The following is a 17,534-nucleotide window of genomic DNA, read 5'->3' on the forward strand; positions in this document are numbered from 1 at the left end:
CTTATTTCGGTTGAGTTTCAGTGAGTCAACATCCATCAACACTTTTTAGGAAAACGTTACATCAACAACCACATTGAAACTACATGTTATTAGTGAAATACAATTTATTTTTTTTCTTTTGTTTTTTTTAAATTAAACCTTGGGCAGGGAGGGTCTTCAATGTTTTAGACATCGCGGGCCAAATTAAAATTCACCATGAAGCCCGCGATCCACCGAGTCATAGAACGGTATTTATATGCAATTGCAAGATAGTATCCTGGTTATAAGGGCTTCATGAAATATAGTGATATAATACAGTTGTATATTGCTGCCTTAACGAATAGGTCAAGCCTCTAATTCAGCGGTCTTCAAACTTACAGGCATTCTGGGCCAAAATAATAATTCCATGAATCCCGAGCGCTGAAAATTCACACTGTGGTATCTAGAGGCGTCTTGACGGGTGGGCCCAATGGGGTCTAAGGCTTCGAGTCAAACAGGAGCCTATATTATTTCGTAACTTTATTGATTGTGTCTTTCTCTTCATTAACTATGAATTTTCGTTAATTCTGATTCACTTTTTCCATTAAATGTGAATTTCCTTCAATTCTGAAATTACTTTCTCATTGAATATGGATTTTATTAATTCTGATATCATTTATAATCAAATGTGAATTTTCATCAATCCTGAAATTATTTACCATCAACCTTGAATTTTCATCATTGATCCTGAAATAATTTTTGACAAATTTGAATTTTGTATGAATTTTCATTCATACTAATTATGAATTTTCAAGAATTGCAAAACACTTGTGAAGTTATTAATTTTAATAATTATATGAAATTATGTTTCATTGATTCTGAAACTATTCCTCTCATTAGTTGTGAAATGTTTTCTGAAAGTAACATTGAAGTTGCTTCTTTCACCAATTTCGGAATACATATTTTCATTGAGATTTTTTTTTCAGTATTTCATATGAATTCTGAAACTATGTAAGCCTTTCGTCGACAAGCAAAAGCTTCGAGGGCCACACGAGGCCCGCAGGTCGTGCGTTGAAGACCCCCCTGTCTTAGGATTTCATTGAACACTATATCAGTTGAATATTAACAAAAAAAAAACAATTTTTTATACCAATCAAGGTAGCATAAGGAATGCTATTCAGATAAAAAAAAACTTTTTTTTCTTTACTAAGTAGTTAGCTTTCTTTTTTCAATACTTGAAACTCTGTTTTTGAAAAAACGAAATTTTTCATTCCAGTTAAAGTGGAACATTTGTCAGGAGCGGATTCAGGACACATCGATTCTGGTTACCCCACCGCTGATTCTTTAAACGCAACGTACACAGGTACGCCGAAATTGTTTTCTCCTATTGGTTGATGTCTCGTATTATCGACCTTAATATGGAGAAAAAGAAAATTCTTTCACACGCCCATTCTTATTCAAATGCACTGAATGTTATAATAAATCATACCCGCGAGCTGTATCCATTTCATCTAATCGGATATCCGCAATAAGAACTGGTTTCGTCGACACTGGTAATAATTTTAATGAGATAAATTTGATGTTATTGTAATTTTATTTTTATTTCTTTGATGATTTCTGATTCAAGAAAAATCATATTGAAAATAGATTCATCGGTGATAGTTATTCCACATCACCTTGACCAAACGTAAAATATTATCAACATTTTAGAAATTTATCGATTTTTATATCAATGTTTGATATTATATAATATTAGATTTTTTTCTTTTGTTTATAGGTGATTTGAGTCCAAGTAAAACTGCTGTAGATTTTTCCGGTTCCTATTCTGCATCTTATTACGCAAGGTAAGAAGATTTTCTTCAAATTGTATTTGGTCAAGTGACTGGCAGCTTTAGAATTTTAAAGTGCTAGCGCATCGCATTAATGTACAAAACCTTCCAGCTTGTGGCCCATATTTCACTGATAATTGATGTTGCGAATTGTATAATACCTAAATTATTTCTATGAATTCCAAATACTAATGAAAAATACTTGTGAAATCGGTTAAAACACATAATATTAGTTTTAGAGGTTCACGTAATCACCAATGCAACTTTGTGGTTTAATGAATTCCGCAGTGGAACCACCTTCCATAACGGAGGCTTCTCGTTTATGGGGAATTTTTTAATTCGTCCACCGGTTTCAATATATTTTACTTCATACTAACAAACACTTTTAGTTTTTCCAAAGTGTTTGTGATTGTTTGTTATTTAGTTATCTAAAGTGTATTTTAAATTAATTAACGCGGGCAAAATTTTCTTGGATGTCCATTATTTTTCATCTTTTTGGTGACCGTTATCATGTATTCCTCCTATACATATTGAACTTGACTTCATCTGCTCCCTATTTTTTTTCCAACTAAAGATAATTTCATCCTCATTCTCTCAAGGCATATTGCAAATGACTATTCACTATTATATACTAAATCCTGTTGAAATTGATGAAACAATATTTTGAAATGATTTTAAAATGATAAAATATCTTAAAATTGCTTTATGGGCTGAAATGCGTGTTTATAATCGTGTCAGTCGCAATATTTCTTCATCTCCATTCGGGAACGAATGATGCTCGTTTGTAGCATGTTTGTTACTCTTTAACACTAAATCCAATGTAAACACTAATCATATAAGTCTATGTATAAATTCTCAACATTAATAATAGTCACCAATTCAGTATAAATAATAGGCAATTAATGTAGAATAAAATTTTTAAAATTGATGACGTACTCTTGCTTCTACTTCATAAAATAGGCTTTCTTATATAATAGTAATAATCTCGATTTATAGTCATGAATATCACGATTATCAAGAATGGAGGAAAAATAAATTGTCAAGAAAATGAAAAAAAAAATATGACAAATATTTGACAGAGTTTGAACTGTTCTCAACTCATCTCGAACTCATGAAGATTTTCTTGATCCGAAATATAATGTTTAAAAAATTGGCTTTCCTTTTTCATCGATCAAGAAGCATTTGCGCTTTTTTTTAGACAAGCTTTAGAAAATAAACTAGCGAACAAGGGGGGGAAAAACTAGATTTTTATTTATTCTGTCATAACCTCTAAAAAATAAAAGAGGAAAAGGTTTTTCTTTCCGTCACCAGAATTTTTCTTTCAAGATTTCGACCCCACACAGGATAGCAATCCCGTCCAAAAAAATTTGTCGCCACACAGCTGATGAGGTCAAAGTTGTCACACATCTACCATGTTCTCTCGGTATTTTTCTTTTCAAATGGTTATCCACAAGAACAACCTGTCACGTGCGAAAAGAACTATCTTTTAGATATATCAGCTATTAAACAGCCACTGTTGACCACCACCGTGCTGAATTTAAAACCATTAATAAATCTTCGATCAATATTAAGTTTAATATTGAAAAAAAAAATCGAATTTAATACACTAACGTCCATTAGATCTTTTCCCTCGATAAATATAGACGTTGCTTAGCATCATGTTTCATTAAGAAATATAACTTTTCATTTCCAAATTCATCACGAGCAGTTTTTTTTTCTTCTTCTTCTTCTGAACAGTAATTTCATACATGACGTATTTTCTACATGATTTTTCTCATTCTAATGAGAAAAGTCACGAGCCGTACAAATGATCGCATCATCAAAGCCATGGAAATTAAAAATCATGAATCAAACATCAACTTGTTGAATTGAACCAGAAACAACCAGAATTTTCTTGGAATTTTCGTGAATTGTATTGAATAGTTCAACTGTGGGATTAGCAAAACAACAAACAAGGCCATTGACTTCAGAGTAAATTTTAAAATAAAATAAAATGTCGGATATCTTGTAAGAGAGAGAAAAGAAGAATAGGAACCAACAACAAAGAAAATGTCTGAAATTTCGGTTCACTGATTTCTCAAGAAGACAGGAAATAAGATTTCAAATTGTTATTCGAAGAATAATAACATTTAATTAGGCTCTTTGTTTTAATAAGTTTTTCTCCTTTTTATAATGGATTTCAGGTTCAATATCCATGAAGTTTCTAAGAGTTCCTACTTTAATTATTTTCTTTTTTTTTTACATACAAGTAGTGTTGGTTATGTGGCATCAAGTGATCTATTTTGTTTCAAGTTTTCGTATTGAATTTTTATTTGTAACCGGATTTATCAAATCTAAGTTCTCTAAAAGTCATGGATTCCGTGAGCGTTACTTGTGCGTGTGTTTTTTGTATTTGGTGATGTTAACGGTGGATCAAGAATAATTATATTGAATACAAGAATTAAATTTTATTGACATCCATATTTCTTTATCATAATTTCTAAAACTCATTATCTACAATTTTTCTCATGAATTAATTTCAGATATTTTATTTTTATTTATCAAGGATGTGTGATGTTTGCGGAAATTTAGTTCTAGTACAACCTTGAGATTTGATAAATTTCTCTATTAAACCTGTCTCTGTGTGTGTATGACAACCATATTTTTATGGGCATCTTTTTATCAGCCACCTCGTTGGGCATTTTGTCTGTTGTGGCGTTGTATTTGTATTTGTATATTTGTGTGTGTGTGTGTGTGTGTGATCCCGATTTAATGAGTAAACTGTTGGTGAAGTTTCATTATTAAAGTACAGAGTAGTTATAAATAAACTGGCACTACTCAGACGTACGTAGCGCCCATTCTGATGGAGGTATTTTGATGAAACTTAGTATACAGAAGATATGAACCATGGGGGGAAGCAAGATTCAATAAAAAATGAAGCATTTTTCACCACCAGGTGGTGCTTTTTATCGTAGTTATCTTTCTCCAATGGTTCAAATAACGTATATACCAATATATTCAATGAAATAGGTCCATCGCAACGGGCGCTACATAGGGCGAAGTAGTGTCAGTATAATTATGCTGAGAAGTGTCAGTTTATATGTTATTTGGACCATGGGACAAATATAACTGCGATAAAAGGCGCCACTTTTTCACTTGGAGGTCAAAAAGTGAACCATGTTTTTTATTGAATCTGTCTATTTTCCCCCATGGTTCATATATCCTATATACCAAGTTTCATCAAAATACTTCCATCAGGATGAGCGCTACATACATCTTAGAAGTGTCAGTTTATTTATAACCACCATATATTTTTCTTTCTTCCGTGCATGGATTTTAATGTGGTTTTGTTTACTATAGCATGCAAGCTTATCCTCCGATTGGAGCACAGAATCCCGCGTATTCGATGCAGGCTGCCACGAATTTTTACAATCCCGCCAATCAAGCTAATGCTTATGGTGTCTTGTCACAGTCATATGGAGTCACAGGTACGTCCACGTAGTAGTACATATTCCCGATTAATAAGAAATAGCGAAGAAGTTTTGGTTTGATGCTGCTCGAATGTTTTATACTGAAAATTTGTTTCAATTCTACAACTTTTCATTAATTTTGAAACTATTAAATGTTTCGACTATGAGCTTGTAAATTAAAGACATAAATTAAAATCAGGAATCCTGTTGATAATAGTTCCTTATCAAAGTATGGCTTTCGCCTGAGAGACACTCTTGACTAGTTATAACGAGTTATATTAATATCCCGTTATAACGAGCTCCAAGAAACCGGACAAATCTTTTCGTTATAACGGAATTTCGTTTAAAAGAATTCTTGGTTTTTGCATTTTTCCGATGTAAACTTATCTGGAGGATTAGGGAAGTGTTCGTTATAAAACGAGATTTTCGCTATAACGGTATTCGACTGTATTAGGTTTCCTTACGACTAGTTCGTTTTTAGCCCCACCCCCCCCCCCTCTCCAAAAAAAATTCAGGCCTTGGGAAAACGCCTAGTTCGTCTATTTCGGAACTCAGGCCAAGTTCTTTCAGTCATAATCATTGATAGATTTTTCTCAAATACCTACGTTTCACAAGGCAGTCAAAATAGTTGGATGCGTGTAGCATGGGCTTTCGCGATTACCCGATAACTCGTATCTACTACACTGGTGCGCAAAATTAAAGGGCAATCGATAAAATCTGGTTAACTTTCTATCTACCAAATTATGGTCAGTAGAATTTAAAGGAAAAAAAATGAATAGAATACAATAAAAATTTGAATATAATGAAAATAATAATCGGTTATCATGTTATTATTTGGTAGATCATGTTATTATTCGGTGAATCGAGAAGCTATCCATACTTAGAATAAGACAACCGTAATATTCTTTATGGGCATTGTATCATGTGCATATATTGTTTATAATTTTTGTGATTGTGTTTAGGTTGCTGTATTTTTGAAATATATGACATCCATATTTGTTATGGGCATCTTTTTCTCAGCCACCTCGTTGGGCATTTTGCCTGTTGTGTCCTTGTATTTGTATTTATTTTAATTCTAATTAAAGGCAAAAAAAAATTTAAATGCTGTTTTTTTTAATTACGAATATACTCCACAAAAAGATAAATACCGAGCTAGTGTGTATTTTTCATACAAAATATTTACTTATAACACAGTCGGCCCCGCTTATAGTCGGATATCAATGATTCCAGCACACGATATTCGATTATGCGGGAATAATGCAATTGCCATTTTACAACGTTAGCGTAGTTTATATATTGAAAACTTATGAAGGATCAATAAATAAAACTTCTCGAATAAATCAGACATCAAAAATGAAATGAAAACCATATTCAGTTATAATGATCACTAGAGATCGGAAGTTTAGTCACCAACAATTGTAAAAATAGGCAGGCAAAAAAGCACTAAAAATGACTAAAACAGGCATTAATAAAAGGCATTTATAATTAATGGAAAAAAATAACTAAAAACTAAGATATTAAGGGTTCAAAAGTATATTGCCCATACTCCGTCTATTGTTCCACATGCTTTTTTACAGTAATAAATAACTACAGTATTATTTAAAGGCCAAGTTGATACTGTCATGCAAAAGAAGTGTTTATGATTCTTGAAACGCTTAGATCGCAGGCGATTTAATCAAATACTAAATGCGTAATTAGCTAACGTACAAAACAGTGCTAGGTGAAATTGAAGAATAATAATTAGTAAATGACTGCAATTATGTTTTTATTAGAACTTTTGCGATATCGATGTGAGTTTGACGGTATGATGTGGATTTGTAGGTGAAAACTATTTACGACAGAGACGAAAAATCTTTGTGACGCGGCACGTAAGACAACACTGTTCAGGCACTTATGCCTATATGCATTCAAATGGAGCTGGGAGAGGTGGGATGAATTTTTCTGATAAGAATGAATATTAATATTCGAAATTTTTAAAAAAAACAATCATTTTGAAGTTTTTAATACCTAAAACAGCCAAATCATATAGAATACGTTTCTGAAATCCACGGATAAACATAAAACAATTGTGAAATAGGCATTTATGTGTGTGTGGTAGGAAAAATTGGAAAAAGGTATTTATATACAAAAATGTTTGAAAATAAGCAAAAAAAAAGGACTTATGGTATTTTACCTGAACTTCCGGGCTCTAACAAAGTCTTTTAGGCCTCCTTGTAATTAGGAGGCTTTGGCTCTAATGATCACAATACCTAAGATTTTACTTTTCATTAGGAAAGTTAGCGCTCTCTATTGGCTGAATGTTTCATTCTATCAAAACAACATGTGTGTGTATAGTGGTCGATGTGTATTAACATTTGATGTATAAAGCATATTATTCGATTAAGCGGGAAAAAATCGTTAATGTTATATAAGCGGGGAACTTTAGGTGCCGGAGGATTTTATTCATTTAAATCCCCCTTTTTTCCGTCATCCTTTTTAGCGAAACCGACTGTATTTTATAATAGTTATTCGTTTAATTTTTAATATTTATACATGTTGATTTATTCCCTTGAAAATTGCCACTGATGATATGCCCTGCCCGTTATCCGATGATTTCGATTGGCCACCACAAACCAAGTTTCGTGAGCGTCGGAATAGTCGGGAAATCTACTGTATATGTTACTTTTAAATTCCAGACCATATTTTTCAGTGGAAATCATGCTTAAAAAATATACTACAGGATATTATATTCAGGTCTAGTGAACGAAAATATGCGTGTTTCCTCCAATATTGCACATAAAATTGCCTCTTTTAATACGGTATAATTATTATGTAATTTTTATTTATCATTAAAAATAGGTTCTCGGCAAATCAGTTCACAGCAAAGCAAAACAAACTCCTCGACGATCTCACAGAACTCATACTTGAATCCGTACGGAACATTTGCAGCTGGGAACGGTACGCAAACGTCTCAGAATCCTTACAGCTACAGTAAGCCATTCTTTTCATTGTATATGGTGTTTCCTATTTGTATGTATATGTTTCTGAAAAATAGTTTTTTCAGGATGTACTGTGTATAGTAGCAGTTCACATCTTATGCATTATAGAAAAGCTTAACTAATTTATAATTAAAACAAATTCAAATTTTTCATTTCAGGTGGAACATATTCATCAACAGGTTTCGCTGGAAGTACGGGGAACTCACAATCGTATAGTCATGCTCAACAGGTACTTCAATCACAAAGATATATTGATTATACAATCGAGCCCGGATGTAACGAAGTCGCACGGGAACGTGAAAAAACATTCACAATATCCGATATTCGTTTTAACCGATACTCGATAGATTACTCGACGGAACCTCACCGTCGACTGAAGTATGTTTTCTGTGGTGGCTTTTGACACCCGGAGCAAACATGATTTTATCGTCCCCACCAATTTAAAATTCTATATTTTATAATGGTGTTCTTTGTTTCCACCTAAAATTTCTCGCCTGTGGCAGCTGCCTCCTGTGCTCCCTTCTAGTTATGGCTCTATTACTGGTATGCTTTACATCTGAAAGATATTTTCTGATTCTATGGAAGTTAATCGTATAAGAAAAATTCCATTCTTACAAAAAGCTGCGTTATGGCCGATATTCTTCAACATAGAATTTCGTTATAACTTATATTTTTAACTCTAATTTGGTTTAGAAAATAATTCGTTGTAATCGATGCTTCGTAATATTCGATTTCGTTATACGTGGGCTCTTCTGTATTTTGATTTATTGTTTTGTAGTTTTCGATCATTCAATTAATTGATTTATTATTCCATATCCAGGGAGTCGACTACACTTCTTACGGGGGTTACAGTCAAAGCGGATATCCGTATTACACGTCGCAGGGTTACGGAAGCTACGTGCCCGCCGCTAATACTGCGTCGCCCTTGGGCCTTTCGACGACGCCAAGCGTACCAACGACAGCTACCTATCAGCTATCGCAGTTGCCGCCTTGCTCGACTACAGGTATGAATGACAACAATAATTTCTGTGCATGCCTACATAGAATTGTATTATAATTTGCCAATACATGCGTCACCAATCAATCAATATACTACCCATATCCAAAAAAATGAAAGCCTGATTCAGGCTTTAGGTGATCTTGGTCAAAGCAAGCACCAGAGAGCCTTTATAATTCGGGTGGAAGAAGACGTTTGGTCAGCCAGCGAGTACAAATTCATACTGGGGGGCCCACGAGAAATCTCAATTTTTTTTTTTTTTTGCATTGTTATTATAGAGAGAACCCTATGAAAAACTGTATTCTGATAACCATCAAAGATTTCAGTGGGGATGCGTGGGAGCAGTGGCGATAAAAAAAATTAAATTAGAAACATCAATGAGTTTGTGGTTCCTAATTAGTGCGTCGCATTTCAAAGTGCCTCCTACAAACCTCGAGATTGAGCAGAGGTGCTGCGAGACGTGCAAAGTTCCTATTCTATTCCCAAGGGTTCTATGAATTAACTTATACTTTAGAGCAGTGGTCATCAACTACGCCGGCCCGTCGCCAAGCTCTTTAATAGCTTACCGTAAAGTAGGGTGACTTGAGTACAGATTTTGGACATTTTTTGTATTATCACCCTTATTAATTGATATTTTTTACTAAAAATTGCCTACACTAGACAAAAGTTTTCTCTATGTTTTTATGCAAGGATAATTGCTTTGCAACTTATCATAATAGAGTAAAGGAAATTCAGAGTCGTACCCAAGTCACCATTTCAGGTGACTTAAGTACACTACTCTTTTACCTTGATATTTTGTCCTTCGAAGCGCATGTTTTCATCTGATCCCACTGAAAATAATTAAGGACTAATAAAAAAAGATATAAACACATAAATTTTGTTTTTATCACAAATATAAATACAGGAAGTTATTCTTTTATATCTACAGTGAAATCTGCCAAGTCGAAGGTGCCTGGTTTTGTGTTAATTTTCAAATGTGGTGTGTTAATCTATTGAACGGATTGAAAAGTTAATATGATCTTACACAATATTCTTAAACATTTCAATAATCACACAACCATTAATTTACAAATTGATTTAATTAGCTAATTTAGCATTCACATTTGAAACAAGAACTACACCTCTACCAAAAAAAAATTTCTATCAAGACTATAATAAGATGTAATCACAAAGCTCTGCAAACAAAGTTTTGCAATTGTTTCATGGAATCTTGAAACACAGGTCATGACAGAAGTAGGCTTTAAAAAAAAAGAACGGGATAATTATGAGAGATTTAGGCACAATTTCGAATCGAAGCTCACTCTGGTGACTTCTATTTCATTCACAGCGACTATGGCGTCATCTAAACTGAAAAATTAGAGCATGTACCCAAGTCATCCGGCCAGTCACCAAGTCATCCCACTTTACGATATGTTTAGTATAGCTTAGTGGCCCACAGATTCATTAACATGTTAAATATGGCCCACGCTGTGTGGGAAGTTGAGGGGAGGGTGACTGCTTATTTCGATCGTCCGTTTTTAGAGTGTACCACGAGGATAAATGTCATTGAATGTCTCTGGTGCATGAATTATGTTGAATACGCTGATGATCTTAGAATAAATTGAGTTTCGGTTAGCATAATGTTGCAAAAAATGTTTCTAAACGACATTTTTATTTATCCGCAGATGTTAGTCAGTACAACATCGAGAACAACACGACGACATCGCCAGTCAAATCAGACCTTACGAATGGGCCAACGAAAAAAGGTACGAATCGCATGATGGAAGTATGTACTATATACTCTTTTATATATCATCATATTTCAATTCATCGATTTAATTTCTGTCACATCACTTTGAAAACAGGGAAGTCCGGAAAGGGAAGAGGCAGGAGACTGACGAATCCTAGTCCTGATCCAGAAAATCACCTGGAAAGAGTTTTCGTTTGGGACCTCGATGAAACGATCATTATTTTCCATTCGCTATTAACGGGGTCGTTTGCTACGCGATACTGCAAAGTAAGTACACCCTATATGCATACTTCTATATAATATAACTCTCTCTCCCTCTTTCTTTGGATCTATTTATTGAATGTATGAAAAATAATTTAAAATGCACACACTTGTGTGGTTATTCAATTGGTGCAGAAATATTTGTAAAAGTCAACCAATGCTCGTATTTTACGTGAATCGTAAGCACATTCTCTATCGTATTTTCAAATATTATGCAATTGCTTCCAGATAAATTTCGGGATTTTTACTCCCACGTACAGGATGTCTCATAAATTTGTAAACAGTTTTAAAATCCTTTAAAATTGAAGGAATCGGTATGTTTGAATGCGGTTCGCGAAACATTATTCTCACGAAAAAGGTGTTGTTACACACACATTTCATAATAAATGTGTTTTTTTTTGGGGGTTTTTTTTGGTACAGAAAAGATTAGTATAATATTTTGTCGATAGAGGGCGCTACACAAAGCCAGATCACTGGAAACGTGCAAATCGGAGTCCTATAAAAATGCAGGGTGTGCGATTAAAAGTTCATTAATGGGACTTACTGTGGTAGCAATATTTTTCTGTGGTCATGTCACTGTTTCTGTTGTACCCTTGGGTCAGGAAAGTCTTTCAGGGACGAACCGAAAATCTAACTCGTAACACCTCTAAACATCCTTTGGTACTTCAGGCGAGTATTTTATCGACCTGGGCTACCACACCCAGTACTGACGTTTTCATTGTGGTGGTGACATTGGTGTATAAAACACTATTGGTGAAGTTGTTTTACCAGAATCACCGGCTGAAGCTTTACGGACGTTCCGGACACAGAAGAGATTGACAAAATGTTCAGATCCAGAATTTTGTGATTTGCTTTCATGCAGCAATAACTTTTTCGCAAACATCATTCAAATACACCGATTCCTTCAACTTTTATGAATGTTTAAACAATTTACGATTTTTTGGGACACCCTGCATATCAGAGAGCGTCCAACTATTGTCTCAGTTCAGCTATAAATGAGCAAGGCCGTCTTAAGGGCATCATGGGTTCCCGGCCCAAGTGATTTTTCTGAGGCCCTGCCTGGCCAATTTGGGATCATTCAAGTATTACGTCAGCATCGAGGGGGGGGGGAGGGGATTTCGGACTTGCTGGCATTTGATGACAGGGGGGGGGGAGGGGGTTTGAAGGTTGCTTAAGTCATCAACCACCTTTTTTAAAGATATGAAATATTCTAATGCTGCTGACGAAATTTTGATGACGGGGGGGGGGGGGTTCAGTGTTTTGCTGCCTTTTGCTGACAAGGGAAGGGAGAGGGTCAAAAATGGATGAAAATCTGCTTACGTAATACTTGAATGGCCCCTTTTCGAAAATTTCAACTGGTTCTCGTTTTTGTGAGGCCCCTCTTCTCTTGAGGCCCCCCGGGTGGACCCATGCGTTAAGACTGCACTTTAAATAAGGTGTCCAAAAAGAAATACTCAGACCCAAACAGTTGTAATACTGTTATGGGTAAATATAAATCTGTCCACGAAAAGAGGGAGAAAAAGGTTGCCTCATTTTATTTGGTTGGAATATCGTGAGTTGGAATATCGGCTATAAAGTATTCAGATCTGTTATCGTTTGTATTTCAAGTTTGGCCCGAAACAGTTCTTCTTCCTTGGCCTAAAAAATACAAGTTTGGCATTCTTGATCTAAATCAAGAATACTCAAACTGTTGCCCGAGGGCCGATTGTAATCAGTGAAGCTGTTTGATATGGCGATCCCAATAACTCTTATCTAATTTTAATCTCCCTTATAAGGAAAAATTCTTTTTTTCAATTGTGCATATTCAAAAGCACATACTGAGAGCGTTTATTAAGAGTGCAGATTTCTGTGCTCAATTCGTTAAATTTATATGTATGTAAATAAAACAATTCAATTTCTATGATTTTCAACTATTCAAAAACACTTGTTTTAGCCTTTTTTACAGCGGAACGGCAATATTCACTCATATCCAGAAATTTTTTTACACAAAATAGCTCCCTTCCTTATTTATAAGATATAATGGAAGTTGCGCATTCATATCCCCCACGAGCTCTCACAATCTCGTACACCCCTGCTCTAGATACTTGTGACAAGTATCAATATCCAATCCCTCTAGCTCAGTTTCAACCCTTTCTGAATCAAGCATAATCACTGATTATATGACATCATAGGCGTACGCAGAATTTTCTCGGAGGTGGGGGTCCAGATTTTTTCCTTCTGAGGGGGGTTTACTTTTTTTTCCTGCAAAATAATACTATAATCTTGGCTTAAGGGGGGTTATAACCCTAAACCCCCACTTTGCGTACGCCAATGTATGACATGATGCCGATCTTCACTTGTTTATGCGAGATTTACAGAAAACTGGATGTTGTGTTGAGAAGCTGAGTTTTTTTTTTTTTTTTGGAAGGACGTTCATTTTTTTTAGAAGAGAGGAATTTTTCTTCCAAAAAAAAAAAAAAAATCAACATCTCTCCAAAATAATCAGCATCTTCACACAACATACAGTACTGACGGGGAATTACCCACCTCTGACTTGGATGGCTTCTCGATTGACAACAAACCACCGGGCAAATTAAAATGTGTGTTAATAAATGCCAGGAGCTTGGGTAATAAGAAAGATTTTTTAGAAACTATGATAGTTGTGGAGGACTTGGATCTTATAGCCATTACAGAATCTTGGGCAAACGATGGGGATGAATCTTTCTTACACATCTCCGGATACGATACTTTTTTGAGAAATAGATCTGATAGGAAAGGGGGTGGAGTGTTGATATACGTGAAATCATGTTTGAAGGCTAGAGAGTGTAACGTGCAGAGAAGTGATATTGAAACCATATGGGTTGAACTTGAGAGCAAAAGACGTCATAAGCTTATTGTTGGGGTTTGTTACAATCCACCGAATAGGGATCAAAACTATATCGCCAAAATGCATGATGAAATTTCCTACAGGTGTAAGCGAAAGAGGGTTCTCATACTAGGGGATTTCAATTACCCGGGTATTGATTGGGAGAACCTTTCATCTGGAAATCAGTATGAAAGAGACTTTCTTAAGTTGGTGCTCGAAAATTTTTTGTATCAGCATGTATCAGAAGCCACTAGGGGTACTGCTATTTTGGATTTAGTTCTTACTAGTTCTGAGGATCTAGTTGAACATGTTTCGGTGGGGGAAGAGTTTTCTTCCAGTGATCATCGTATCGTCAGATTTCACTGTAACTTTTCCTCGGGTAAGGTTGATAACGAAAGACTGGTTCCTTGTTTTCGGAGAACTAACTTTGATGTTTTGCGAAGAAGGTTAGCGGAAGTTTTCAAAGACCGGTTGGAATCAGTAGGGGTGGTAAGTCAATGGGAAGAATTTAGTACGAAGCTGTCCTCTGTTTTGCACGACGTCATACCCTTTGTTCGAAAAAAGCGTGTTTGTACATCACACCCTCTATGGTTCACGGATAGCGTGCGGAACCTTTATCTTGAAAAGAAAAGAGCATTCAGAGAGTATAAAAGTGGACGAGGTGACCTATCATTGTTTACTGATAAAAGAAGACTGTTGAAGAAAGCGATAAGGGATAGTAAAAAGCAAGTTGAATCTAGGTTGGCAGATAACATTGGCTCTGACCCAAAATCATTTTTTCGATACGTCAATAATGGATGTAAGGGGACAGTTGGCCCCCTCTCGATAGGAGGCTCAAAAGTAGAGAGCAATGTAGGCATGTGTAGTGCTTTCAATGACTTTTTCGCGTCGGTTTTTAATGGAGATAATGATATTCGATATACGGGTGTTGCATGGGGTAATAAAACGCTCAACGATATTCAAGTTGAAGACGTGGAGGTCCTAAATCTTCTAAGAAATGTATGTGCAAGCAAAGCACCAGGACCAGATGATATCTATCCCAGGGTTCTCAGGGAAGGTGCTAATGAATTGTTGGGGCCAGTCGCACAGATATACAGGAGTAGTGTTGCTGAGGGTATCGTCCCGAGAGATTGGAAACTGGCTAACGTTGTTCCGATATTTAAGAAGAGTAGTAGAGAAGTGGTGTCTAATTATCGTCCAGTGAGTTTGACGAGCTCCCTCTCGAAAATTTTGGAAATTATCATCAAAAGGCAGTTTGTGAAGTGGATAGAAGAGAATAATGTATTGTCGGATAATCAGCATGGGTTCAGGAAGGGGAAGTCATGTGTAACTAACCTCCTTTGCTTCTATGATTACGTGACTAAGGCTTTGGGTAAGAGCAAAAATGTCGACGTTGTTTACCTTGATTTCCAGAAGGCATTCGATCGGGTCCAACATGGCAAACTCTTGAAGCGTTTACACGAGATTGGAATAGGGGGCAACTTGCTGAATTGGATAGAATCGTGGTTAAGAGATAGGTCGCAACGAGTTATGGTGAACGGGGAATTCTCTGGTTGGACAGACGTCACAAGTGGAGTTCCTCAGGGAAGTGTCCTTGGCCCCATACTTTTTTCACTTTTTATCGACAAACTCGATCAGGGTATCGATGGAATTACTAGCAAATTCGCAGATGATGTGAAGCTAATGGGGGTAATCGGAAATGAAAGCGATAGGGAGTTGCTCCAGACCAACTTAAACAAGATTGCAGCATGGGCAAATGAATGGAGCATGACGTTTAGCGTAGATAAATGCATGGTCGCTCATTTTGGTTCGAACAACCCACGGTTCTCTTACGAGTTGAATGGTGTCACTATCCCGGATGCAACTAGAGTCACCGATTTGGGAATTCTCATTGACGAGCGACTTAAGTTTTCTGAACATTGTTCAGCGGTTGTCAAAAAATCGAATAGAATGCTTGGTCTCATTTTCAAAAAGGTCTCTTCGCGTTCTCCTAAAGTCATTCTTCCGCTTTTTCGAGGCTTAGTTCGTCCTGGACTGGAGTATGCTGTAAGGTTTTGGAGACCATACCTACAGAGGGACATAGACTTGGTTGAAGGGGTGCAGAGAAGAGCTACGCGTGTCCTTATTGGCACACGGGGCTTGAGGTATGAAGAGAGACTTCATTTTTTGAATATGTTTACACTGGATGAACGCAGGTGTCGAGGAGATATGATCGAAGTGTTCAAAATTTTCAATGGGATGGATAGGATGGACCATGAACTTTTAGTACACCGCCAATCGACTGCTTTTACAAGGGGACACCAGTATCGATTGGTGAGGGACAATGCAAGGTTATGGTGTCGCAGGGAATTTTTCTCCAATAGGGTTGTTAATAAATGGAATAGCTTACCCCCGGAGGTAGTAAATTGTAACACAATTGACACGTTTAAAAAGAAATACGATAAACATGTTGGGGTAAATCGAGAAGCTATCCATTCTTAGAATAAGACAACCATAAGTATTCTTTATGGGCATTGTATAATATTTTATCATGTGTATATATTGTTTGTAATTTGTGTTAATTGCATTTTTAATTGGGTTGCTGTATTTTTGAAACATATGACAACCATATTTTTATGGGCATCTTTTTATCAGCCACCTCGTTGGGCATTTTGCCTGTTGTGGCGTTGTATTTGTATTTGTATTTGTATTTGTATTTCCTGTATATCTTGCATCATTGATTATACTCAGTATTAGAAGAAAAGCATGATATGCTAATATATGCATAAACTAACACCAGCACTATGTAAATTTTTCTGATTCAACTTCAATAGGAATGGTTCAACACCTTCGTATTCTACAGGTAGGGTGAATAAGATCCACAGACCTATTATACATGAAGACAACTATTACACGGGACACAAATTATACAGTGTGGTTCTAATTAAATTGACACTACTCAGACACATGTAGCACTTGTTTTGGCGTGCAACCCCAGTGGTGATGTTTGTTTGTGGCTTTTATATACATATATACACGTTTAAAGCATTGTATCACCCGGGTTCATCTCAAAATAAGATTTCAAACCGTATTGTTATCCTTAGTCGATGATTGGATCCCGCAGAAAGATTTTTTCGTATTTGTTTTTACATGTGTTTCAATTTAAATTTACGGTAATTTACCACAGGAAACGCTGCTTGTATAGATTTGGAAGTTAAATTTTTAGCTCTTACGGTATGTGCCTATCCAGAAACTCCCCCCCCCCCCCCGACGTTTTCACATCAAGGGGCTATGTCTTTCGTTTTGATCCACTAAAAATAAGTTTCCACTCAAAAATATAGGTGCACCCCCCCCCCCACTGTGCCAAGATTACGGTGTATTTTTGCAATAAAAAACAAAAAAAAAAAATTAATTAATTGGGAAGAAAAAAAAAGTGTTCCCTCACCCCTGCCCAAGAAAATATTGCGTACCCTACGGCACAAGAACAATATCGTCTCCCGTATGCGAGA

At 35.8% G+C, this 17,534-nt stretch overlaps 1 protein-coding gene across 4 annotated transcripts in view; it reads left to right on the forward strand.

The window, feature by feature from the left end:
• Nucleotides 1-17,534, forward strand: part of eya (eya transcriptional coactivator and phosphatase 2) — a 158,781-nt gene that overhangs the window by 117,751 nt on the left and 23,496 nt on the right. For 2 of the 4 annotated variants that reach the window (XM_089243466.1, XM_089243467.1), the window contains exons 5-12: nt 1,235-1,321; nt 1,736-1,802; nt 5,127-5,254; nt 8,075-8,206; nt 8,373-8,443; nt 9,035-9,218; nt 10,876-10,956; nt 11,056-11,207. In XM_089243466.1, the coding sequence (XP_089099592.1) occupies nt 1,235-1,321; nt 1,736-1,802; nt 5,127-5,254; nt 8,075-8,206; nt 8,373-8,443; nt 9,035-9,218; nt 10,876-10,956; nt 11,056-11,207 (902 nt within the window). The remainder of the gene's footprint in view (nt 1-1,234; nt 1,322-1,735; nt 1,803-5,126; nt 5,255-8,074; nt 8,207-8,372; nt 8,444-9,034; nt 9,219-10,875; nt 10,957-11,055; nt 11,208-17,534) is intronic. The other 2 variants (XM_089243468.1, XM_089243470.1) reach the window with 1 other exon arrangement.

This window comes from Pholcus phalangioides, unplaced genomic scaffold (genome assembly GCF_987345545.1).
Source record: "Pholcus phalangioides strain wild (caught in Gottingen) unplaced genomic scaffold, Ppha-v1.0 ptg000015l_1, whole genome shotgun sequence".
Taxonomy (NCBI): domain Eukaryota; kingdom Metazoa; phylum Arthropoda; class Arachnida; order Araneae; family Pholcidae; genus Pholcus; species Pholcus phalangioides.